Raw genomic sequence first — 27,316 nt, forward strand, 5'->3', positions numbered from 1 at the left:
TGAAAGGTCCTCAGGGTCAACCAGGATGCTAGTGGAGCACTGTGCGAGACGGAAGAGGGAAAAAACTGGGGAGGTGACTGGGAGCATTAGCCTTAACCTTGCACTAATTACAGTGCTAAGGCAAGAAGGAAAGGAGCCCCCCCACCCCTTTATCTTCTCCCCAGCACAGACCTGGGCGAGTGGGGCGAGAGAGAACCGCACTAGGTCAGCGCGGGGTGGAAAGGGCACACCTCCTCCTGACTCCGGCAAGGCTTCCTTCTCATTTCAGAACACGTATCTGCACAGGTCATTTATTCTCCGTGCACCTCGCTCCCTTGTGGCTTCATTTACAGCAAATGATTTAACGTTCATTAAGAAACACCGCTGAGGGGCGATTGTTGAGGGTTGTGGACACGCAAACGTCCTGGACAGGTCCAAAGTATCTGCCTCCTTAAAGATACAGAAAGACTTGTAAGTGTAACTCTGGAGACACACACACACACACACACGCGCGAGTGCACGTTTCGTTTCTATTCCTTACATAAGTTTTCTATCTAAAACTTATTTCCTCCTGCATCCATCACCCTCCATCGCGCATCTAATCAATCTGCCTTATTTGGGGCTGCACGGCTCGTCCAAACAGCCAGCCGGCTGGGGAGCTGTTGATTCCGCCAACGCCGCCGGCAGCCGGAGCGCGGAAAAACGCTGAAGGCGAGCAGGCAGCCCAAGAGTGAAGGAAACGCTCTCCTCCTGCTCCTCTCCTCCGCCACGGCTCTCCCCAGGCGCCCCGGGCTGGGGCCCGCAAACCCGGTGCAAAGTTGGCCCGGAGACCGCGCGGAGCGACCAGGGGGCTGGGGCGGCTGAAGGCAGGAAGCGGGCGCGGCGCGTCCCGCAGCCGCCGGGGCCTCGGGGGCGACACCGCGGCAGCTGTCACCTCCCCGCGCGGCCGCCCGGCGCGCCCTTCGCCCTCAGCCGACGGCTCTGAGCGGGGGCGCTGACTGCTCCCACTCACAGGTCGCCGCGTCCCCACGTCCCGGGCCTCGCCCCAGCCCGCGCGCTGCCTCCTGCGACCCCGCCCCCGCCACTGCAGCGGGGGCAGCGGCTTGGCGCTCCTGGGGGCTGCCCGCGGCTCTCCCGCGCCGACTGCTGTTGCCGCCGCCCGGCGTCGCAGCCCCCTGCCCGCAGCCCAGCCCGCGGACGCCTCCCCCCACCCTCCCCACCCCGGCCAGGCGACCGGGACCCGCGCCGGAGCATCTCGAGGCGTGCACTGGGTGCGAAAGTGGGGGGCGGGAGGAAAGGGGGCGGGGGAGTTCCTGATTCCCTGGCGGACCCAGGAAGTTGTCCTTAAAAAAAAAAAAAAAAAAAAATTACATCGCCGGCCCGCGGTTGAGCAGCCGCCTCGTCAGAGCAGCATGTGGACTGGCTCGCCGGGTCCCCTAAGCGCTGTGTGGCTGCCGCTGCCGCCGCCGCCGTCAGAGCAGCCGCTGCCGGCAGCAGGAGCCCCGCGCGGGGCGAGGAGCGGGGACGCGCGGCCGCCGCGTCCCCTGCTTGCCGCTGGCCGCTTCTTCTCGAGAGGTGGCAGTCACTGTTGCTGCTGAGAAACCAGCCCGCATTTCCACGGCTGGGCGTCTGGTGCGGAGTTGAGACGCTGCGCCTCCTGCTTGGACCCACATGGCTTGTTACCTGGTCATCAGTTCGAGACATCTCAGCAATGGGCACTACCGGGGCATTAAAGGAGTCTTCCGAGGGCCCCTCTGCAAGAATGGATCTCCCTCTCCGGTAACCTGCTCACACGCGCGCGCACACACACACACAGACACACACACGTTGAAAATCAAGATAAACAAAAAGAGATATCGTCCTGGTACAATCAGTGGTTGGCGGATATCTACCTTACCCATAAGTATATTGTGTTTGTTTTTTACAGTTTATTGGTAGACTGTTACACAGGGAGGGGTGTGTGTTTACATGTGTATATATGTTCATCACAGTTATTAACATCTATAGTGCTGTGGATGCAAATATTTACTGAATGCAGTTAACTGCAGGGCTGTAAAGGTAGCTCTAGCGTGCTCTGTCAAGTTATGAATCTGCTGATTTGGGCAGTGTAGAAAGTTTGAGTGGCACTTTATAACCGTGCTTGGTGAAGTCATTAGTTGGGATTAGTTAAATAATGCTGCTGTTACTTTACAAGAAAATAAACTCTTTAAAGATTTCGCATCAGAGCACTGGCAAACGGAAAGGGTTTAGATGTTAAAATTTGCTTAAATCTAATGGTTGACTGTATACATTCTTTAAGGAAAGCCCAAGAGTCCTTTGTGGAAAGATGAAGTGGATACTTTGTGGTATTAAGTACAAATGTATTTATATGCCATTTGACTGATCGCTCAACTTAGTATACTATTCAATTTAGTTTACTATGTGATTTATTCATGTTTTTTTAAGAAACAATTTTGACCAGACTATGACATCTGAGAGTCTTATTAATTTACTAATTAGTATGTATTATAGACAACTGTTTTACAGATTGAGATGTGTTTCAAAAAATGTCATGAAATATTAAAATTTTGGATTATTTATGTCACTAAGATCAAGTTTCTAGTTTAATACAAAAACCAGTATTTTAAGTCTGTCTGATATAACGAGTGAAAACTTAAGTTGCCTGATCTTTATTTATTTACTTTTTGTACTTTTCATCATGGTTTCATGCTTCATTAGCATGAGTTATTCAAAACTGCAATATATCTTTAAAACTTTTGATTAAGCACCATATGTGATTTGCATGAGAAATTTAAAATCAGAAAGTCCAAGTGCCCAGAGGTATCACTAAGTCCTAATTATGACAAACTATTGCCTCACATGTTTTTATGCACTGGAAGTGTGGGGTTATTGTAATCCCTCCGACTTCCTCAGTTACGCAGTACTGAATCAAAAGCATTAGATGGAATATACTGTTTATATTGGCACTTTCAAATAAACTCTTAGGGTTAGAGTGGTCTTGGAGAGTTTTAGTTGAATAAAGCCCACATTCAATCCTTCTGAGCAGCTGGTCGGAATCCTTTCTATTTTTAAAGATTCTCAGGATTGGAGTTTCTGCAGTCTCAGCAAACCACCTCAATGTTTAACAACCCACAGTGTCAGAATCTTCCTTATAGCAAACTTAAATATATCAAATTTTTCTTTAAGCTCATTTCATCTCGAAAACCTAGAATTTTCCACCTTTTATTATTTTCCAACGCTTCGATAATCTTTGTGGCTGTGTTCCAAAACCCTCTCTTTGATTATGGAGATCTGAACTGGGTAGTGTGTTATAGTATATGTATGCCTTAGTAGTTCACAGGATAAAGGAAGAATTATTTCCTAGTTCCTAGTGTTCAGTTCTATTGAAGTTGCTTTAGAATATGGTGTTAATCTTCCAAAATCTAAGGGGCTTGCAGAGGAAATTTCTGTCACATGGTCAGAAGGTGTCCTCCCTCCTCCACTATTGGTCATTCATCTCCCAGAAGTCTGATTGATGCCCCAGGGACTGGACACATGAGTGTGGACGTGACAAGACATCCCATAATCCACATGGCTCTGCTAGCTGACCAGGTGCTCACACTCACAGGACACTGTTTGTATTCGCTGCTGGGCTCATTTTTACTAAAATACTAATTCATTTACTTTTATCTAGGTGCTACACTTTGACTCATGGGATTGTTCTCTTCAATATTAACACATTTGAGTGTGCTTAAATTACATTTGCATGATTTAAAAATATCTGTTAGTCTGTATATGGGCTTCCTACAACTGATTTATTTTTTCTTCTTTTACATTTTACTATGGAATTTGAATGGCTTTTTCAAGGTTTCAGTAGTTTCTCACATGAGCTAGGCAGTGTGTGAAAAATTGATGTTCATTCCTTCTCTGTCATAGGCAGGTTTTTGAAAAAAGTCACTGCCTTCACATTACATGACACTTAGTCTTTCTTCCTAAATTAAAATAGGTCACTACCTTCTGGACCTTAGTCCCCTGAGCACTTAAGTAAGAGTTTCCTAGTGTATAAGAGTGTATATTTGCCTTCTTTATTAATGAGTTGTGAAGCATGAAGCTAAAAACTGTGGTTATACATCATTTTTTTTATATCGAGCAAACACACACCATAGTTAGTTTCAGGTTGACCTAAAATTTATTGATTTTTTTCATCAACATAAATATGAAACTCACAGATCCGTAAGATAGTCATTAATTTTTTTCTTAAAACACATTTCTACTCTGACAATACCTTTTTTTTGTTGTTTTTCAAATTTAGTATAGTCTCAAATTGACCTCTACATCATTGAGTTGGATTATTTCAACTCACTGAGATGCAGTTTATCTGGGACTCTGGACTGGGAAGCCATTAGCTGATTTAACTCACTCTTACTAAGGTCTGCGATACTTCAACTTTGGTTCTTACTTTTCTAATCTAAGTGTCCCTCCTTTCTACTTTAATCCATATTTTCCTGTTTTAATAGAGCTCTTTAAAAGTAGCACATAACACAATTATCAAATGAGAATATTCTGTAATTTCATTTCTGATGTAACAAGAATTTCTTCTGATCTATATTCTGTAATTTCCTTTCTGATGTAATGAGAATTTCTTCTGATCTATATCTATATATATCATCTATATCTATATCTATCTATCTATCTATCTATAATGCACGCACACACACACACATATACTTGGATAATATGAATTTAATATAATTTAAATTTATTTTTTAATAATATAACTTAATATGAATTGGTGTCTTCTAGATAGAATTATTCAGTTCTATATTTAAAGTAGTTATATACGTTTGTCATGTTCAAATCACATGTCTGTAGAATCTGAACATACGACATTAAACTGACCATATAAGGAAAATTATTATATTTATATACATTTTTATTTCGAAGGATTTCATTTAGAAAACATTGAATCATTACATTGAGTTCTTGTAGGTGGGGATACTTGAGAAAGAAATAAAGCATTTTACCCCCAAACAATGTTCACAGATCAGCAAACTGAAAATCCTAGAGTAAAATTCAGCTCCTATCTTCAAAGTAAAAACATGCAAATGTCTTATCTGTTGCATCGAGACTTGATATGAAAAAAATAGCATACTGCTTTTCATCCTAATTAGAATGTGAATAATTGATTTTAGATAGTTTATGTTACTTTAAATGTAGGGATACATTAAAGAAAAGAAAAGAAAAATGACAGAGTATTACATAGTACTGTGTAGACCATTTAGTATGATGACATAGTACTTGATGGTAAAAGTCTCTGATTTTAGAAAATAAATTTGCATCCTCACAATTTAGAATACTTATCCCTCACCCTATCAGAACTTTGAAATAAAATGACTGAACGATGATTTTAAAAGATCCGTTTGAGATACATATGCACACACACACAGGTCTACACCCACACATGCACCTAGATACAGATACATTATTATTGGTGCTCAAACATAAGAAGTCACTATGCATTATGTTATAAAGTCTTTTACCATCATATATGTTAACTCTAAAACTTTGTTACAGTAATTGAAGTATTCATTAAGAAAACAATCTATAAGTGAATTCATTTTTTTTGGTGAACTTCCAAGTTCTTCTATCCCCATGTTTGAATTCAGTAAAACAAAAAATATTCTCTCTATAGTGTCAAAAATGTGTTTGAATCGGTTCTTTGTTATTTTTGTAGTGAAAAATATTGTCTTGGGGTACCTGGGTGGCTCAGTCGGTTAAGCATCAGACCTCGGCTCAGGTTTATGAGTTCTCTGGCTTATGAGTTCAAGCTCCACATTGGGGTTGGGTTCTGTGCTAACAACTCAGAGCCTGGAGCCTGCTTTTGATTCTGTGTCTCCCTCTTTCTCTGCCCCTCCCCTGCTCATGCTCTGTCTCTCTCTCCTTCAAAAATAAATAAACGTTAAAAAAATTGAAAAAAAAAAGAAAAATATTGTCTCAATTTAGATTTGAGTATGGTTTGTTACTTAATTTGTGTTTTTAACAGTATGACTCATTCAAGTTATCGACTGATTAAATATTAATAATATTTGTAGTTGTATATTTGATCCATGGTATATGTTTAGCATATTACCACTCTCTTGCAGCTTAGGGTGATACTTTTTAAGAAGTGTGTAACCTCCTTTCTTCTCATTGCCTTTTCAACCCTTCTTTTTTTCAACTAACTGATTTCAGAAACTTATAGTTGGCATTTATGCTTTCAAATATAAGTGTCAACTTTCTAGGTCTTAAATGTGTGTCTATCTGACTTTAGAAAGCTTCCATAGTAAGAAGAATCAAATGAGTGTTTGAATGCTATAATTCATGACTTTTAGATTATACTGTATTTATTTCATAGTTAAAATTCGATAGATCAAATACTTCAATTTCTTTCTTTTAGATATACAGTTAAGATAACCTCGAATTTAAATTTCTACTCCATAATTTGGAAACAAAATAAAAGTAAAACATATTGGCATCATGTTTAGACTTAATGAAGGTGGAATTTAACATAGAACATAATCATTTGTACTGGAAAGAGTAACTATGAAAACTTTGTTGTACAATGTGTAGGCACGATGATACATGTTTTTTATGTGTTATGTATTAACAAAGCTTGAAATGTAGGTAGGTTTTAGGCTGTATTGGGAGCAAGGAGCAGGAGTATATATATTTCGAATAACTTTATCAAGTCATTGACTTCAGTGTGAATTTGGTTTGTTCAAAATGCACATTGTCAGAATAATTCCTTAGCATATACATACATATTTTGTAGAAAGTAATTTGAAGCAAAATTGAAATAAAAATGCTACTTTGCTTGAAAATATCTTGGTTTTAACAAGTATACTTTTTCAGATAATCCTTATAAAATTGCAGGTGACAGCCTTTTGGAGATAGATATTATGAGTCAGGTTTACTTAGTGGATAAGGTGTGGAGAGAGAAATTAAATATTTGATATGTTTTCATGACAAGGTGTAGTTATAATGATGAAAGGAATATGCCAGTTCCCTACTTCCACAGTCTCTCTTGCATGGGAAGTACATGCTGAACTTGAAGAGAAATTCTGGAGAGTTGAATTACTTTATACCTTAGACAGTATTCTCACTTGTAACTAAGACCTTGTCAATTTATTGAAAACAAAAAATGCAAAAAGATATTATATGGCATATGAAATGAAAAAGGGCTTTTAGAAATATTTACTAATGTATGATCTTGCTTTTCCTGAGATGGACCCCTGATAACATGCTTTGAACTAATCCCCTCTTTCACTCGAATTTGATACCTAAAATCTAAGCATATCTTTCTGAAAAACTGATAATATACTGTTCTTCACAGATAAAGACAGCTATTAGAGTTAGCTATTTTTTCTTTTCCTCTTTGGCTGGTAGGAAACTCAGAGAGAAATCTGTGGCTTAACAAAGCCATGGGAATTGATGATGGCATTCAAAGCAACATGATTTCTGCATCCTTGCTCATCTCCTATTCCCAGTTCAGCTTTCATTTTAATTTTATTTTCCATGGCTCTCATTCATTTAAATTTATATTCGATCATTTTCATGTATAAAGTTTCTTTCATATGACTTAGTTCTGTTGTGAAAGTAAGTCAGGCTATAAATAAATAATAAAATATAGAATACCTAAAGATAAGGATGCCACTCAGGATTTTGTACTGGTCATCCAGGCTTTGACCACGATTCATGGAATAGAGAACATTCATTTTGTTCATTTGTAACAAGCATAATTAGGGCTGCCAATTTTTTTGCTTTGACAATTGGCAAATTTCTCTTGGCAAATTTTATTTCACTTTAGTGTGGGTGTTAAGGCAGGATATAGTTTATTTTGAAACAGATACTGCCAGTTTTTTTTTTCCAAACAATCTTTCCCCCTCCCTGTTATTCCTCTTGTCCTTGATCCTTATTCCTTTTGTTAACATGATTATCAATTTTTTCAATATCTTTTTTGGTTTATGCACAAATGTTGGTGTATATGTCTAACTCCAGAGGTACAAACCCCTGCAAATGGTGAGCAGCATGCCATTTTGTCTGCTTCCCAGCCCAAGCAGACACGTTTCTTCTCTGTTCACCCTCCGCATTTAGAGCTTCCTGCCTATCTCCATTCAGAACTACCTCCCAGTGTTCTTCCCCTGCCCACCTTCCCACAGCTATTACTCAGCACTTGACTTGTCCTATCTACCTCCTGAGCAACAAATACAGTCAGTACCTCCCCCCACACACATGTATCCTTGCCAGATCTCCATTTTGCAATGAATAATTATATTCCCTAACATTTTTCTTGGCAAGCAAAGCCAAATGCGTTTCCTCTTTGTGGATGAAAATAAATATCATATTCTAAACAGAAAATAACCATTGGACCCCCTTTTTGAATGGTGGAGGGGCTGGAAGCCCTACTTAAGTCTGCCCTTCTTATTGATTTGCTTCATCAAAATGTGAAGTTGAAAGATACCCTGGTGGCCATATTAATTACATTCACATTATCTTTAAAATGTTCTAAGTCCCTGGATGGTATCGAAGAGTCTTCATGATCCAGTCCTTACCTGCATCTTTAGTTTTAACTCTGTTTCTCCACCTGATCCTATTATGCTCTAGCCTTACCGAACTACTCAGAGTTCTTGACTATGATAGGTGTTTCTAGACCTTTATGCCATTGCACATTCTGTTCCCTCTGGCACAAATCCTCTTTTTGCCTTCATTTGTTGGGCCATGTCGTATATATTCTTTCAGAGCTAACTAAGAGTTGGGTTCTCATGTGAGTTGACACTGAGTTCCCCACCATGAGTCAAATGTTTCTCTTTCAGGCTGCCATCACATCTATTGCTTACCTAGATTATTACTGAACTGTAGTTGTTTATTCGTCTCCATTTTGGCCATGGAATGTGAGACCTTTGGGGTCATGTCTGCTGTTATCCTTATATCCCCAGTACTAAGCACAGCTTCTGGTTTACTATTGATTTTAATAGAAAAAAAAAAAAGGATTTCAGTGGAAATTTAATTAGTGTAAACAGTTCCCTTTGGTCCTGCTTGTAGCTCCGTGAAGAAAACTTTTCCTTAGAGACTTTTTTCCCAAGTTAGTTAGTCAGAATCTTTTAGAATGCACACTGTTATACTGATGGATTAAGTGGTCACTGTTTTCATGGTAATGCTTCTCACTTTAACATCTACCAAGATCATTTGGTCAATTGCTTCGAGTATAATTTAATACTTCCTATTAATCCAAATTGCAGAGTGCTTTATTCCATGTAACCATTTCAGAACATTTTTGTTAAAGGCCACAAGAGACTGAAGATTGGCTATATGTGAATAGATGAAATTTGTACATGAGTTAGTTAAGCCATATTTTTCATTGGCATATATTTAATAGCTTCTGGGAAATGAATTCAAGTTAGGAACTTGGTTATTCGCTTCCTATTTAGGAGTATATAATAAGGAGAAAAAACATGGGTTCTTACACCTTTTCTTTCTTTCTCTGTCTCCTCTCTTCCTCCTTCTCTGTCTCCTTCCTCCCTTCTTCTCTTCCTCCCTTCCTTCTTTCCATCCTTCCTTCCACCTTCTTCTCCTCCTCCTCATCCTTCTCTCTCTCTTTCTATCTCTGTCATTTTTTCTTTCTTTTGAAAGAGAGACAATAATTCTTTGATCACTGGTCACCATAGCCCTTGAGGAAGTACCATCCTGGAGCAGCCACAGGGTGGTTTTTGCATAGTTGCCAATACTTTCCCATTGCTTGAACTTACTAGTCACACACTCTCCAACAACTTTGTTGTTTCTTGGATCAGCCAAGATGTGGCCACTGTCAATAAGAGAAGCTTGGACTTCTTCTAAACAATGAATTTTAGCTAAAATATCCAGCCATCTATTATGGAGATACAGAGAGATAGTAATACTATATGGAATGGAAAGAATCCGGTTTCCTGTAGTCTCAGTTTCTTTATACAAATAAACTTTTCACACTTGTTAACAGATATTTGATTTCTTTGCCTCATTTGTAGGATATTAGTATTGGAAGGACCCTTAGCAATCTAGTTTAATCTCCCAGTATAAATTTTTAAATATATCACGGGGCGCCTGGGTGGCGCAGTCGGTTAGGCGTCCGACTTCAGCCAGGTCACGATCTCGCGGTCCGTGAGTTCGAGCCCCGCGTCAGGCTCTGGGCTGATGGCTCCGAGCCTGGAGCCTGTTTCCGATTCTGTGTCTCCCTCTCTCTCTGCCCCTCCCCCGTTCATGCTCTGTCTCTCTCTGTCCCAAAAATAAATAAAAAAACGTTGAAAAAAATTAAAAAAAAATATCACGATGATAGAATAATAATTTCCCAAAGATGTTTGTGTTGTAATCCTCGAAACGTTCAAATCTGTTGCTCACATGGCAGAAGAGGCTTTGCAGATGTGACTAAACTAAGGATGTTGAGAAGATTGTCCTGGATTATGCATATGGACCCACCGCAATCTCAAGGGCCCTTGTAAGAGGGAGGCAGAAATGTCAGAGGCAGAGAGAGAGCTTTGAAGATGGTATACTGCTCGCTTTAAAGACAGAGGAAGTGGCCACAAGTCAAAGAATGAAGCTCAACAAGGCACCTAAATGGATTCTCCCCTAGAGCATCCAGAAAAATCAGAGCCCTGCTAGTGCCTTGATTTTAGCCCAGTAAGACTTTTGACTTAGTGGACTGAAAGATGATTAATTTGTATTCTCTTTAGCCAGTAAATTTGTGGTAATTTGTTAGAGCACCCATCGGAAACTAATACAACCACTCTTAACATGGGTGAACATATCCAATGGTGGGAGGCCCTCTGCTCAACAGAGTGACTGATCCTCTTGTGAAACTAATGTCATCAAGGTTGAATCTCCTCTTGCTTTTACCCAAATGCCTCTGCCTCCCTCTTGCTTTTAGTCACTGTTCCTCACTCTGCCCTTTGGAAGCAAGAGGATAGATCTATCCCCTCTAGGATGTGACAGCCCTTCAACTACTCAGAGACAGCTGGTGGTTTTTCATTGTTAAATCATGTAAAGGACTGAAAACTTTGTGAGAACTAACTAATCTTCCCTGTACATCATTTGCGTTATTTTATTACACATTAATTGAATTTTCTGCAACTCAAAGTGCTTTATTTATTACACTTTGTAATGTAATCCAGGTTTTGAAATATAACATACTTATGGTTTTATATTCTTGAAAGATGGTAAACTTGGCAAAACATTATCATACACTTAGAAAAATACTGTCCACACTTTCAACTACTTCCCCAGATATTTCCCTTTTTATATCATATCCATCATCTTTACAGCAGATGAACTTAAGAACACAAAAGCCAGATCATCTCAAAGGCACATCTTGAGGCTATCTTTCATAATTTCTTTAGTCTTTGATTTAGACACGTGCTAATTCCTAGGAGGGGGAAGGCATGAGTTTTAAATAAAAAGCGATGGGATCAATTAAAGTAATAATTGTAATTTCATGAAATCCCCAACATTTGCTATGTTAGGCACAGTGGTATCTGAACGGAAAGTTATTTTTTAACTTTCGTGTCGAAGAATAAAATAAGATGTGAATTGTCACAGATCATAAGCGTACAGCTTTTTCATGCCTCAGATGTAGATAGAGAACATCACACCTCCCTGGAAGCCCCAGATGTCCCCCTTTTCAAGTACCACCTACCCCAAAGGCGGTGAAAGTCCGAACACCAGATTATAAACTGCCGTATTTTTTTAAAATGATGTCAAAATGAGTTTCAGTAAAGAACGCATGAATTTGCAGCTTAGCCACCAGAAAACTGTTGAATTAAGTCCCTCTTTTTAGGTCAGGATAGGCATGCCAGTGTTTCAGCTGCTTTGTTTTCTACTTCTCTTTGAGTGACCGAAGCAAACTTGTTAACTGTTTGAAACAAATGAACAAAAGAATTCTGATTGGACAAGAATGAATGGATTTATGCTAATAAAACACACAGATTATATCCAGGGTGACATCTGTGAAGTATTTCATTATCTTTTCCTTAATATCACATGTTGAAATTCAAAGATCCGACCATCATGTAGATTCAGTAATCTCTTGCAAGTGGTTAGGGATGGCTCTGGTGTGTTTTCATTGAGGGAAGATGTGAATTATGTATTTAGTGGCAAGATAACAATACATAACTTAAGAAAATAAACCTCTAGCTTGGACTTTTCATAAAAATGAAATTTATGTGCAAATGATGTGGAAACTTTATTACAAAAGTTGTTATAATTTCACGCACATGCACGGGGATAAAATACAAGTTTGTGTTACTATGGAAACAGGACTATTCCCAAGAGGTTTACAGATAAAACCCAAACAATGCTTATATTAATCAATCCTAATTTCAATGAATTTAAATATATGTAAATAACTGACCATATATTTTCAATGAAATTTAATGCTCATCTTCCAATATCTATTTGCTATACAGTATGATTTTAAGAGTTCTGTCTAATGTTGCTAGAAAATCTTTGGTGACAGCCACTGATGATTTGTTTATCATCATAAAAAAAAGTAATAAAGAGCAATGAATCTACCTTATGTGTCCCTTCCAATAGTAGGTCACTTTACTGTGAATTTGTATTTTTTTTTTAAGCCATAGTCAGTTCTATATACTCTGTGATCATCAGGGTGGACTCCACTTTTGAAAGTGATAGAGAAAACCAGTTCTCTACAGGGAATAGAACAGGTGAGAAAGCATAACTAGGGAAAGATCATAATTGGCATAAAGATATTCATAGAGTGACCTTGGTTGGATTTATACAGTATATAAGCATCACTTAATCTGAAGATCTTAGAATTAGACCCAACAGACAGTAACTGGAATACAATATGTGATCTTCTTGTGTGACAAAAATTTAGGTATGTAAAATTTTAAATTCTTCATTAAGTCATGAAGATCAGGCTATTCCTAGGATTCAGTTTCTGATCTTGATGAGTGCTGTGCTTGGTGAAGTGTGGTAAGAAACTGCAACCTCTAAATACGTTACTTCCCTTTTGGGAAACGACTCACTAATGTTTGACCAGTTGTTTTCAGATTGTAGTTTTGTTTTTTGAAGCTATGATGTGTATGCTTTGTTCAAAGAAAATCCTAGGAGCAAGGCAAAACAAGGAAATGAGGAAATCATCTGGGGAAAAAATGTGGCTTTTAATCTCACTACAGAATTTTAGATACGCTCGAGTAGTTCTGGCTTGAGAACTTCTAATTACTTTCTATGAGTTGTGCCAAATGAGATAGGTAACATGGCTGTTGTTGTTGTTGTTACAAACTCAAATGATTTATAAATAAGAAAATAAGAGCACCAAAATCGAATTATCAGTAACGTAGTTACTTGTGGAGTAAGTTCATTATAATTAGTCCCTTTCTTATGAGAACTGAGAAGTCACTTTTCAGATATATACACAGGAATGATATGTTTTAAAGTTCACCCAAAATATTCCTCTTTGCTGTTTTAGGGTAATCTGGGGTGGTCTGGCCACAGGAGAGTTTCCTTGCTTTAAGGGTATAGAACATTTCCATCAAGAAAGCAAAGGAAAATGGAGGTTTTAAAGAAGGTTTTGAATCAATTACAGAAACTCATTTTGTCTTTGTTAAGGAAATTTGATCAACGGTATAATCTAATAAATTTGACGACCCAAGACAATAATAATTTCCTTAGATCTCTGAAATGCATGTGTGCCCACTAAAAGATAAGTCCCTCCCAGTGTTGGTTGGTGACAAAGGCTACATGTTTTTATCTTTATTTGAAATTTGAAAGTAACAACTGTGCTGTGTTTAGGGTTTTGTTGTGTTGTTTATGCATGTATTTTATCTTATTTTATGCATGTATCCCTCCTACCCCTACGTTTAAGGGTGGGAGCATGAACATTTTCCCTTCTTGCATCAGTGTAGAGAAGTCCTGAGGCCACATTGATGTTAGAATCGAACTGACCTGTCCTGTTGTGACCTCCCTCTCCAGCCCCAAGTAACTATGTGACTGCTTTGCCACTTTGAACCTCACCTTGCTCACTGGTGATGTTATGGTCTTCTAGGGCCATCGTACGAAGTGAACGAGCTAATGAATATCATGTGCTTAGCAAAGTATGAGGCACTTAGTGCAACAGCGAATGGCAGCTGATGGATTCTCCTAGAGCAGCTGGCTTGTTCTGTCGCAAACAGGTGTCCTTGACCCCTTAAAATGTTTTCAGCACTGACTGAGAGTTTGGTGCTTCAACTTTAACTTGTTGAAACTCTTGCTCTTTGGAATAACCCTGTCAGACTGCTCTTTACTAGAATTGTCTTCTTGGGAAGAGAAGCACGGGCACGGAGGCCAGTTAGCTTTGTGTTTAACACGACTGTTGCCAATAGCAGCTCCGTGTTTTCACAACTTTCATAATGAAAATGCTCAATGTGCCCTACTTTCCTGATACAGCTTTAATTCATGACAATGCTACATTTTCCTGTTGTTTTTGTCAAAGCAAATCGAGTTAAGTAGATGAGTTGTTGTTATGATCTTGCTGCCTTGTGGAAGGAATCTTTTCTCCTTTTTTCCATTTGAGATAGATATTTAATCTAAAACTGCTGTCTCTGTGCTGATAAGCATCCAGCCTCATTATTGTGTTTAAATATCTTTCACTGACTTTGGATATTCCAGTGAGCCAATCGGGTGTTTTTTCATCCATCACTTTCTCTCCCCAGTTAAAAACCTACTTTAACAGTAAAATATTTGAAAGGAGGAAATAGTATGTGGCTAAGGGTTGTGTATGTTCTACATAAGATCACATTATGAGCAAACATTAAGGTCCGTGGGGAGATACAAGCTCTTACACACATACATTCTGCTTTTAGCACAGAATACATAGAGAAAATGTTCAATCAATGTTTATCATTGTTGCAAAAAGCATTTGTATTAGTGTCTAGTCAGGATGACAGAAACCATTCTTAGCTTTCAGACAGAGGGTTTACAATGCAAGGAATTCTTCCCAAATGTGTTGAATGCTCTGAGGGAGACAAAAGAGGAAGGTGCTGTGATACCCAGAGGTTAGTAATTGTAGGAAGTCACTATAGCCCCTGGGACTGGAGGAGCAAAAGGGGACTGGTGTTCCCTAAGCCCTGGAAACCTTACTCTGGTTCTCTGGCTGCTGCTGCTGCGTCTGAAACCGCCAAAGGTTCTGCTCTGTGAACATCTACGAGTTTGCAGGTCTTCTCTTTGCTGGCCTCCCTGACCGAGTGGCCGGCCTACCACTGCTGGCTGCTGCTACATTGTGCTGTGTCGCAGAGGCCAGCCGTTGTGCTGTGTGGCTGCCACCGCTACCTGAACCCAGGAGTGCTAAGATGCCAAGGCAGCTTCAGGCAGAAGTAGGTGAAAGAAGCTCATGGCTTCTTTCCTTTTCCTAATTCCACTCTCCCACTGGTGCTTTCCATTGGCAGACCTAACCAGAATGGCTGGCAAGGAGATCTATGGATATGTAGTTTACACGTCTCCAGCTAGTACAGTTGACCTTGGAACAACATGGGTTTGAACTTCCTGGTCCACGTATACACAGATTTGCTTTGCTAAATACGATGTAGTACTGTAAGTGTATTTTCCTTAGATGTTCCTAATAACATTTTCTTTTCTCTGGCTTACTTTGTTGTCAGAATAAATATGTATATAATACATGTAACATACAAAATATGTTCATTGTTATCAGTAAGGCTTCTGGTCGACAGAAGGAGTGAAGTTTTGGGGAGAGTCAAAGTTAGGCACAGGTTTTCAACTGCCTGGGGTCAGTGCCCCTAAGCCCTACATTGTTCAAGGGCCAGCTGTAGCTTTGTGGCTTCCAGTCCCAGAAGAGAGTATGAATGGTAAGTGTAGAGCTGAATGACAACAGAGAAATACCCAGCCCTGCATTGAAACTGGGTACTCTAAGATTGCAGAAACTAAGAGGGAGGGACATTAACTAAGGAATGAAATTATTTTGTATCTGTTATACAGAAATCTGAAGAATGGGTTCAGATGTTTATGTTCCACCCAGACCTCATGTATATCAGTTTCCTATTGCTCTAATAAATTACCATACACTTAATAGCTTTAAAACAATACATTTATTATTCCTTAGTTCTGTAGGTCAGAAGTCATACAGAGATCTCAATGGACTAAAATCAAGGGATAGGAAGGGCTGCCTTCCTTTCTGGAGGCTTTAAGGCAGAATCCATTTCCTCCTCCAGCTTCTAGAATTTGCCTGTATTCCTTGCCTTATGATTACCCCTCTCCATTTTTCAAAGCCAGCAAGTTTCTTTCCTGGTACCATCTCTCTGATTCTCCACAGCTGGAAAAAACTCTTTGCCTTAAAAGATTCACGTGTTTAGACTGGACCTATCTATCCAGGAATCGCTCCTCCTCTCAAGGTTCTTAGTTTTAATCGTATCTGCAAAGACCTTTTTGACATGTGAGATAGAATTTATGGGTTCTGAGAATTTGATCACGGGCATTGATGGGGGCTGTTATTCTGCTCACCACACCTTAGAATTTTAGGTTCATATACATGTGTAGTCCTTCACTCATTGTTATCTCTCACAGACATCTCAGACACATAACCTCTAAAAATATATCTTCCATCAAGTGTGTTCTTCCTTGGTTGGGGATATCGTTTTCATCCAACAACATAGGCTTGAAGCTTGAGAGTGTTTTTCTTTAATCCCTCATCAGATCGGTACACCTGCTCATTGTACTTCCTAAATATTTCTCCTGTCTACTCCTGCCCTGTGATTCTTCTGCCATTCCTCCTCCTGCTAAAGAATGCAAGCATTTTCCATTTTTCTAAAAACAAAATGCTTCTTGATTAACTTTGTCTGGCATTGTGTGAGCTGAGGGGGCTACTGATGCAAATCCGGCGCCCCTGTTGTCTGCCACAATGGAATTTACAGTCTAGAATGGAGAACCCACATTATACAAATAAACCTGTGTGACAAATGTCTCACAAGAGGACATTTCCAATCTTTGCCATTATGGTTCATTTTTCAAAAATTGGGGTTAGAATGTGAATATTCTAGAGAAAGCCATCAAGTTGGCTGCTTTAAATGCAATCAGTAGTAAGTACTTTTTTGTGTGTATATGTGTCACTTTCTCCTGATTCTAGAACATAAAGATGAACGGTAAGACTTAAATTACAAGCCAAATATGGCAATTTAGCTACTTGTAGTAAAATCGAGTTAGAACTGTCTGTAGAGCTCCTCTTCTTCAGTTACTGTCTAAAAGGGGTTAAACTGCAGAATTTGATGTCCCCAGACTAGACTTGATAGAATCAGAATGCCTGGGGTGGGGCCGGGGATCTGCACTTCAAACAAGGAGCCCATGAGTGTGTTGTACACACTAACAATAGGGAATTAGTGAACCAGTGGCCACTCACCAATGCTGCCTTGATTTGTAATTCAGAGGCCGGGGCAGAGGAAGGTTTTGTGATTTTCTTACTCTCTGTCCTTTCCTTTTCCCACTGGTAAGTCCTGTGAGTATCCTCCATGAAGCTGCCCTGGAGTTCTAAATTCCTCCCTAATTCCCAGGTCACAGTTACAGCAGCAGGTTAGAAGCACTCATTTTATGTCAGACATACTAGGCTGAAGCAAGCCTTTCATGCATTGTTTTATTTAATGTTTAAAACAATTTTTTTTTAAAATTTTTTTTCCAACGTTTTTATTTATTTTTGGGACAGAGAGAGACAGAGCATGAACGGGGGAGGGGCAGAGAGAGAGGGAGACACAGCATCGGAAACAGGCTCCAGGCTCTGAGCCATCAGCCCAGAGCCTGACGCGGGGCTCGAACTCCCGGACTGCGAGATCGTGACCTGGCTGAAGTCGGACGCTTAACCGACTGCGCCACCCAGGCGCCCCATGTTTAAAACAATTTTAAAATGTTGGCACTATTGGCTTCGTTTTGCAGATGAGATGAAGCTCCCCATTTCACAACTCCTGAGTGTCAGAGAGCTTGGGCTTGGATCCAGGACCTTCAGATTCCAAGGCTCAGATGTGAAAGCATTTCTTGGAGAATTGATTATTCTCTCTGCGTGCCACCATGATGATTTTCACATCCCTTTATTACAGTATAATGGCATTTAAATTGTTGGTTCACATATCTGTTTTTCTTTGAGTCTCCTGGCAGCAGGAGACTGCCATTTAAATGACAGCCCCTGGGTACTGCAGAGTCTGTAGTTCAGGAGGCATTCAATAAAACTCTGTCCCCTTGGTCATTCTTGGATTCATTCATTGAGTCATAGTTGCCTAGAGTGGGTCAAAATGAAAATATCAAGCTAAAGTAGGTGGGGAGTGGCTCAGTCGGTTGAGCATCTGACTCTTGATTTCAGCTCAGGTCATGATCCCAGGGTTGTAAGCCACCCGACTGTGGATCCTCCTTGGGATTCTCTCTCTCTCCCTTTACCTTTGCCTCTTCCCTGCTTCCTCTCTCTCTCTCTCTCAAAATAAATAAACATTTAAAAACAAGTTAAAGTAAGTGTAAAATTTGGGTTCCTGCACACATGGCAAAATTAGCAGATAGAACTTTGACACAATATTCGTATGTACTGCAGTCAAAGTGTACGTATAATTAATGTTCAGGTTTTAGTAAAAAAAAAAACTAATGATAAAAGCTCGCTATTGGCAATTACACAAAATTATAAAGGCGTTTTCCAAGAACCCAAAGACACTAAGAATGCATAATAATTGAAAAGTGAAATGGATACTTTGAATTTTTTTTATCTCATATAAATTGCAAATAATGTAATTTTTCAAGGTGAAGACCCCAAATTATCTCTCTTCATAGGAGAAAATAAAAATGTTTATTTACTTTCTTTATTATTATGTACTATTTCTTATTTTATCATACCCTAATTCTCCTCATAATTATGAATATTAAAAATCAATCTATGTATGTCAGGTGACAACGCATAATGGTGTTATTACCTTATCCCTTCAGGTACATGTGATTAAGCAACGAATTTCTTCTTAGAAACATGTAATAGAAACAAAACTCATAAAACCTACATAAGTCCATTTTCATCTTATTAGAATTCGAGTTTTTAAAAATAATAATAATAAATTCCCTCATAAGTATATTAAACCATTTAATTACAGTGGTGAGTGATTTTCTAATCTTCACATTATTATTGAAGAGTATAAGTCGGGTATTCATAACACATATTAATAAAAGTTAATTAACTTATCAGGGTCCAGTTGTCTGAAGTGGTATTTAAGCATTTATGGAAGAGTAGCTCAGACTCTTCCAGAAAATATTAAAGGCAGGAGCAAAAGCCAGCTAAAGGACTAACCCTGTGCTTTGTCCTGCTAGGGGATTTTCTAGAATATCTCTAGACGACTGGATGCTTGCTGCAGAAGCATTATGTATCAGCAGCTTGACTAATTGGCCTGATGTCCCTGAGGTCTCCCTAGGCTGCTGGTCAGAATTCAAACCATCTCATGTCCTTGTCACAAAGCGTATTGTCATAACTGCATTATGAAAACTGCAGACTCGCAGAGCACACTGTAAACTCTGATGAATTCAATAATGACTTATTGAGTTACTGGTTATTTTCATGTATGATTTGTCTCATTTAATATTTGGATGCTCATTCAATTTATAGGCAACAAAACTGAGGCCCAGAGAGGTTAATAACTGTCTTAAGGTCACAGTTAGCTAGCAGAAAATAAGAGTGGAACACAAATCTTCTAGTACGAAACCTAGAACTCTGCACTGTGTGTGAGTGGGTTGCTTTGAAAAACATTTGTCAGGCTGCTAAGAAATTGTTTGCTTCAAGGAAAAGAAAAACCCCAAAATTACTTCAACTGACTTAAAAGAGAAGACTCCTGGTTCGAAAATGTTAGGGCCTCAGTCAGGGCTAGGAAATGGAATCAGGAGTTGAGGAGACTGTGTCTCTGGTATTTCCAGATATCTCGTCTGTTTCTTATTTCAGCTTTATCAATCGCTGCCTTACAAATGGCCTCTCTCTGCCTCTGATAGATAATGATTAGTCTAGCCTGTGTGTGTACATGTGTGTGTACTTAGTGGAACAGGGGGAGAGAGAGAGATTGGGTGGGAGGAAAGGTGCAAGGCAGTCTGTTACCCACACAAGGAGCTGTGGGAGGAGACACTCTGAGAAAGTTTGATGGGCAGCTTCTCAGATGGGAGTCAGAGAGGAGATGGGAGGACATATCTGGTAACGGAATGATCTGTATTATTTATGCAAAAGGATTTTCTTGTACTGTTCTGTTAAACTTTGATAGTTAAATCCCTGATTCTCCCACTTGATTCAGAGTAGTTTCATGAATCTTAATTGGTTTCTCTAGTTTGGGTTAAGAGCATTGTGCATATACTCGTGTGTGTGTGTGTGTGTGTGTGTGTGTGTGTGTGTGTATACTGATATGTCTAACTTATAATTCTATTCCAAATAGCACATATAATTCTATTTATGTAAGCATTTTATTCCTGTTAATCAACTGAGAGTTATCTTCATCAAAGAGATATTTTGGTGTCTCTTCTATGATACAAAAGGGGAAGCATTGTCTTTTTGTCATTTGTAAACTAATTACTTGTGCTTACACAGCTATCATTTGGTTAATATTAACAAAGAGAGCCAGGTAGTGTCAGAGATAAGAAATGGCACTTCTGTGAGTGGAGTGTGCCTGCCTGTAAGCTGTGGGTCTCCAGCATCTCTGACATGGCACTATCCCTTTAGTAAACATCTTTAGCAGCAGACATGAGTTAGTGGCCCTCATAAGAATTATCCCACAAAGCAGTTTTTATGGATGGGAGAACTCTTCAGGAAAACACTGTACTCATTTTGACTTAATATTATATGAAATCCCTAAACATCTTCAAGTCTAGAAAAACATTTGCTGCTTATATAAGAAGGTCAAAAGTGAAAATGTCAAGCTGCTAATTACCTCCCCTTGTGGGTGGTGAAAGGAATACAGGAATTGCTGAAATCATCCCATAAAGAGATAAATATTGAGTACGTTATGGATGATATCCTTTTAAAAAACAACTGACGTGAGAACTTTCTTTGCTTCTTACAACTCATCACTCAGCTGTTCACCCCTAAAAACTCAGCCTGATAATCATGTGGCTAATATGCAGACTTTTAAAACCCTCCAAGTTTTTGCATATAGTTTGCACATTGTAAGATGGTGGGAAATAGCATTTAATAATATGTGGATTTTTGGAAATATTGTGTACCAAGAATAAGGCAGTAGAGGTGTAGCCTTAATTTCATTGGAGAGGATAAGCAAGATGTAGATGATGTCTAGCTCTTGCCTTACCATCAGTCAGTGCTGTGCTTTGAACCCCTACTTGCTCCATTTTCATCACTGAAGGACGACACTGTAATACACCTTGTAATGAAGCTCTTTCTAGTTATCATACTTGTGTCCTTTCTTTTTTTTAATGAAAAAAATTAAATATTTATTTTTGAGAGAGACAAGTAGGGGAGAACGCAAGTAGGAGAGAGACAGAGAAAGAGGGAGACACAGAATTTGAAGCAGGCTGTAGGCTCTGAGCTGTCAGCACAGACCCCAACATGGGACTTGAACCTACAAACTGTGAGATCATGACCTGAGTGAAAGTCAGATGCTTAGCCAACTGAGCCACCCAGGTGCTCCTGTGTCCTTTCTTAATCTATGATATCTCAGAGATCATAGTCATGTTACTTAACAAAAAGTAAATTTTAAAAAGAGACGCTGATCACTGTTGAAGGTTCATTATACTGTTCTCGTTACTTTTTTGAATGAAACTTTTCAGAGAGAGAGGGAGGGAGGAAGAGAGAGAGAGAGAGAGAGAGAGCGCACTATAGAGGATGATGGCAACAGTAAGGAAATGCTGCTTATTATTTCCTCCATCCTAAAAACATGGTATGTTATTTTATTTTAATGAGTTACCTAAACATAAAAGGTGATATAATAGGATATAGGAGGAAGCAGAAATAGAGAGAAATTAGAAAACCTTGCAAGTCCTCTTGAGCCATTTCCGTTGAAATGCTTCATCATTTCATTGTGAATGACATCTAAGATGTACTTATAGTCAAATTTAATGAATATACATTACAGAGATAAATGGTTCATGAATTCACCATCATTTTGGATTATGCATTATTGCTCTTTAAAATCATTAGTTTGGAAAATTGAGATTTGATTGTAATTTGCAATTTCCTAGCATGCCCTGACTGAGCAAAGAAGGAAGCAGTCTGGATAATGGTCAGAGCAAAATTTACAAATGTAATGGGGCTGATCCACAAAGTAGATAAAGCACATGGCATAATCTGCAGTCAACTATAAAAGTTTGACCATTGTAGCACCAATGGAATAACCAGAAGTTTGAGCTCATATATATTCTAAAGCCACTTTCTGCACAGTTAGATTTCTCCCAGAGATTAGGGCATTTATCTAAACAAAATGTTTATTGAGCAATCATTCTTTTCCAGAACTGTACAAATAGTCACTTGAGGACCTTTAAGGTACAAGACCAGATCTTTGCCATTCAAACCTGGGTAGAACTCTCCCTCTTGGGCCATGATTGGATGTTTAATCTCCCATGAGAGGACAGATTCCTTTCTTGGAACCAGAATAAATGATGGGCTCTCTTTTAGTAAAAACTTTAAAATCTCAAGAAGGCCCTTTGCATTCCTAAACTGATTCTGCAGATTCACTAACAGCTAAGTCAATAGCCAAGCTTGTAGAAATGCTGTTTATACTTTGTTCTGTTTCCTCACCCAGCCCTCACTCCTCGACCTACTGTATCCTGCTTCTGTCTCTAGTCACTTGTTCCAAGTCACCAGTGATCTCTTTGTCATTAGATTTACTTTTTATTCCTTTTATTACTTGACTTTGAGACCACAATGGATACTATCGAGTACTCTGTTTTAAAAGAAATGTGCTTTTCCTTTGGCTTCCTTGACACTTCCCCTATCTGTTTCATTTTCTCTGCTTCTGGGCAATTTAAATAATGTCTTCCTAGACTTCTTTGTGGGTCCTTGTTCTTCCCAGGACATTCCTCAGGGTTTTGAAGTAGACTGTCTTCTTTTTTCACTATCTTCTTGTGCTGGGGGATAGTACTACTCCTGAAAGCTCAGTCATCATCTGTGGTGATGTTCGATCTCTATCTCTACCAGACCCATGTCCAGAGCTTTGGGGAATATATCCAAATCTCTACTGGATAGTTTAACATTGATGTTTCGCAGAAACCTCAGATTCAGCATGTTCAAAACAGAAAACTTCACCTCACTCCCTACACACTGCTGCTCTTCCAGTATTGCCTATCTTGGGGAATGGCACCATAGCTCATGTTGACTCTGTCTTCTTCACACTCTCTACTTTCAATCAGAAACCAAGATATATATCTCTTGATTTTTGGCAGCACTCTCTCTTCTTATTGTCGTTATCTTTGTATAGACTTCCTTTCATCTCTTTACCTGATTATTGTAGTGGCCTCCTGATAGGTGTACCTGGTCTAGTTACCAAGTACTCTTCTCATCTCTTCTCTCAATTCAAAGTGGTACTTCTATAATGCATAGCTGATCGTGGCATTTCTCTGATTTAAACAAAACTGTGTCCCATTTCACTTGAGATGAAATCTTGGTAGCTTATCTAGCTTATGTAGCTCTAAGTGTCTGCATAATCTGGTCCCAGGCCTACCTATCCAATCACATCTCTTATGTACTTCATAAGAGTACTTCATTTGTACTTCAATCCCTGCCTTATTGATATTCTTTCTCAACTTCCATCCAACACAGTGTGACACTTCTGGCCTTTGGGTTTTAGCACATCCCTGGTATCCTCCACCAGGAACACTCCCCTCCTACTCCTTGCCTTTTATTTGGCTCAGTTCTATGTAACTTCCAGAAATCCTTGTATCTTTCTTCCCTCAGAGACATCCCCTAATTCTTTACCCTAGGTAAAGTTAGAAAATAATTGCAACCTGTATATTCAAGATGATAACAATAATTATAATTATATATTATTACATATTAATATAATTACTGTAACTTTAATTTTTTTGTGTCTGGGGTAGAGGGAGATAGAGACCACATATTTGCTCATGATTGCATGGCACCCCCACACCTCCATGCCTGATTAAGTGTTTGACACACTTTGTCAGTTCACACTTGAATGATTAAATGCGGAGAAAGAGTAAAATTCAGTGTGTGTCATGTTGTCCTGCAACTAACTGAGAGAAACAGAGGACAAGTCATTTCAATATAATGCCAAAAGACACCTTTTTACCTACATTTTTATTGCAAATGGAATAAATAGTATGCCAATGAATTTGGAAGGGCCCTATGGAGGCTTTTATATGTTTGTGCCCTTAACACATGACTGTACATATCAATAAATGACAATGGCATGGCATTGAATAAATTTATGTGGGAATCAATAAATGATTATTAATATTTCGAATGAGCTTTATTTGACTAAGGGAAGGAATTAAGCTCAATAAGAACTGCTGGTTTTATATTTGGCTCAACTGAATGCAGATATGATATTAAGGGGAGCCATGGCAGTGAATATCAGACTCAGGATAATCTTTGGGGCAGCTGCTCTTTTAGATTGATTTATTTTAACTTATCAAACTGTTTTAACTTTCCTGGAAGTTACTTGCTCTTATCAGAAGATGCATATTAGTACTTAGCCATTGCAACAAAGTATGAGATTTAATATGAAACACATTCTCTATACCTCACCGAAAGATATTAATAGTTGAAGAATCAAACAAAAGTGATTCCAACCTGATGTAACTGTAATATATCAGTAATTGAAAGCACATTTTCCTTTACAAACTCTATACTCCTTATATATTTCCTACCTCGGGAACGGAACCGTCTTGTGGTAAAAACTAGAAACCTAAAATAGTTGACACTTTTCACTCCCTCATAACCTATGTTTATTTACCTCCTGATTATCTCTCAAACTGGTCCCTTTAGATCCATCTCCATAGTCATTAATCTGGTGGGAACTATTATCATCCCCTCCCAGAAGACCTGTAACCCCTTCCTAAGAAGGCTCTGTCAACATGTCTCCTGCCAGTCCATTCTTCACTCAGTAGCCAAACCGGTCTGATTATGCCCTGCTGAAAATCTTCAATGGCTTCCCATCAACCTTAAAGTAAAATGTTCCACTCTTCACAGTTTCTTCTGACTTCATAAGTGCTACCAAACTTGCTATTTAGATGTCATAATCCTGTATATAGATTTCTGGCTTGTCAGTTTCCCATTCATCCTTGCACTAAAATGGATACATCCAGGATGGAATTTTTAAAGGAAAATGTGGGTATTGTCCATGGGTACTCTCTGATAAGGTAGATTCATTCATTCATTCATTCATTCACACATTAGGCTTCAGATTTTTAATAAAAACATTTTAATCTTTTCCTCCTAGTGATCTAAAACAATAAGTCTTTCTTTTCAGACACATTTTTGCTTAACAGTTCAAGGGCTTCAGGGACTTGTTTATAATGTTCAGAGATGCTACAATGTAGATGAACAGAGAACCCAGAAGGAACAAATTACTTGTTCAGGGCCACATAATGAGTTGGCAATGGAGTGCATAACAAAGGTAAGTCTTCTCATTACAATGTTCTTTTCATTTTCTCATTTTGATATTGGCTGGAATATACTCATGAATTGCCACTGTATAGGATAGGAAGTGAAGAATCAATGAATCAAAATATTACAAGGTGTGTAGTTTTACCTGTGATAAAATAAACCTTGTTGTAGTCTATTACTCTTGCTTTCAAAAAGTAAAGTCTGGTATAAACTGAGTCTAGTATAAACAAGAGAGAGAGAGACAGAAAGAAGGTGAGACATGAGTGAGAGATTTCCCCTGGGAGGTCATTACACTAGAATGCATTTTGGTAAAATGTAAATATGTTCAATATTCAGACATTTATTTCTCCGTAAATCAAGGCTTTGCATTTAATGCACTGTTTTAGAAACAGGATCTTTAAAAATGGCTTAGTATTTTAGAAAGAGTTTAGAAATATGAAGTGTATGAATAAAATGGAATCATATTTACACTTTTATAATAACTTAAGCAAATTTAGATAATAAATATTAGCTTTCTCAAGCATGTATCTCTCAAAGGACAGGTAAGTGTGGCTACTGAAACAAGGCCTCGAAGAACATAAAGAAAACAGCTTTAAAATATGAAATAAAGGTTATATACCTTACTAGTAGCTTGCTCAGATGCTTCAACAGGAAGGAGTATTTTTATTTTTAATCCAATGAATTGGAATGAGTTCCTATTCTTGGCTCAGTGAATAGTAACATATAAATACAAAAGTTCCACTGAATCACTTCCAGAAGGTATTCTTAGTCCAAGTTTACAATGAGGGTTTCTCGAGTTTGCCAGGCTTCACAGAGGAAATATAATTTGATCAATAAGCAGAATTTTGCTAAGAGAAGTAAAGAAAGAAGATAAAGACAGAGAGGTGGAATATTGGGAATCCAAGCTTTGCAGATCATGATAGAATTTTGCATTTTATCCTGGAGGTGAAATGGAAGTCATTGAAGAATTTTGACTGGAGGAATGGCATTTATTGAATGCTTACTACATGCACAATTACTATACCATTATTTCATGCAACATACCCCTAATCAATCTTATAATGTAGGTACTGTTATCACACTCATTTTATAGGTGAGGAGGAGTCTGAGGTGTTGAAAGGTGAAGCAGCAAATTACAGCACTTCAAGTTCTGGAGCTAGTTCAACACAGCAATTTGATACCAGGGGTGGCTCTCTTAAATTTGTGCTACGCTTCTTTTAACATTGATGGAAATATCATATGGACTAGCAAGAGAAAGAGGAGGAAGAGGAGACTGGAGTGAGGGAGATCCCAAAGGAGAGCCCAAAGACAAGGCCAGACACTAGAAATACTTTCTGTGGAAAGAGGGTGGGTGGGGCTTGCACTAATTGGCTGTCACTGATGAAAAGGAGGAAGGGTAATTAGGCTGAAGTTCAAGTTTCTGACTTGGCAACTGTGTGGAGAGTCGTCCATTTTATAGCAACAGAGAGTGCAGCTGGGGGAGGGAAATCAAAGGAAGTGTGGTGGCAGGGAAGGATGCGTTCCATCTAGAGCTTATGGAGATAGAGACGCCTGTGGAAATGCAGTGGGACATCTGGAGAAGGCCGTATGTGAGTGAGGGCTGGAGCACAGGAAGGGTAATGTGCAGCAGTGAAGAGACCACTCAGAATTAAATCCAGACCCCCTAAACTAACTGTGACCACAGCTAATTATGTAAATTAGTGAAGTGGAAATGGGACACTTGTGTTATCAATTCTTGCTTTCACTGCGTGCAAACGCTTCATGTCTTTGGGTCTCAGA

General features: G+C 39.0%; 1 protein-coding gene across 1 annotated transcript in view; it reads left to right on the plus strand.

The window, feature by feature from the left end:
- The first annotated feature begins 1,632 nt into the window (after positions 1-1,632).
- The window catches only part of ZNF804B (zinc finger protein 804B), a 510,313-nt gene continuing 484,629 nt past the window's right edge, over positions 1,633-27,316 (plus strand). Inside the window, exon 1 of the mRNA XM_047096838.1 lies at positions 1,633-1,758. Coding sequence (XP_046952794.1) covers positions 1,651-1,758 — 108 coding nt within the window. The 5' untranslated portion in view covers positions 1,633-1,650. The remainder of the gene's footprint in view (positions 1,759-27,316) is intronic.

Source organism: Lynx rufus, unplaced genomic scaffold (assembly GCF_022079265.1).
Source record: "Lynx rufus isolate CCGP_SWC_20201006 ecotype Redwood Valley unplaced genomic scaffold, mLynRuf1.p SCAF_4, whole genome shotgun sequence".
In the NCBI taxonomy this organism is placed as follows: domain Eukaryota; kingdom Metazoa; phylum Chordata; class Mammalia; order Carnivora; family Felidae; genus Lynx; species Lynx rufus.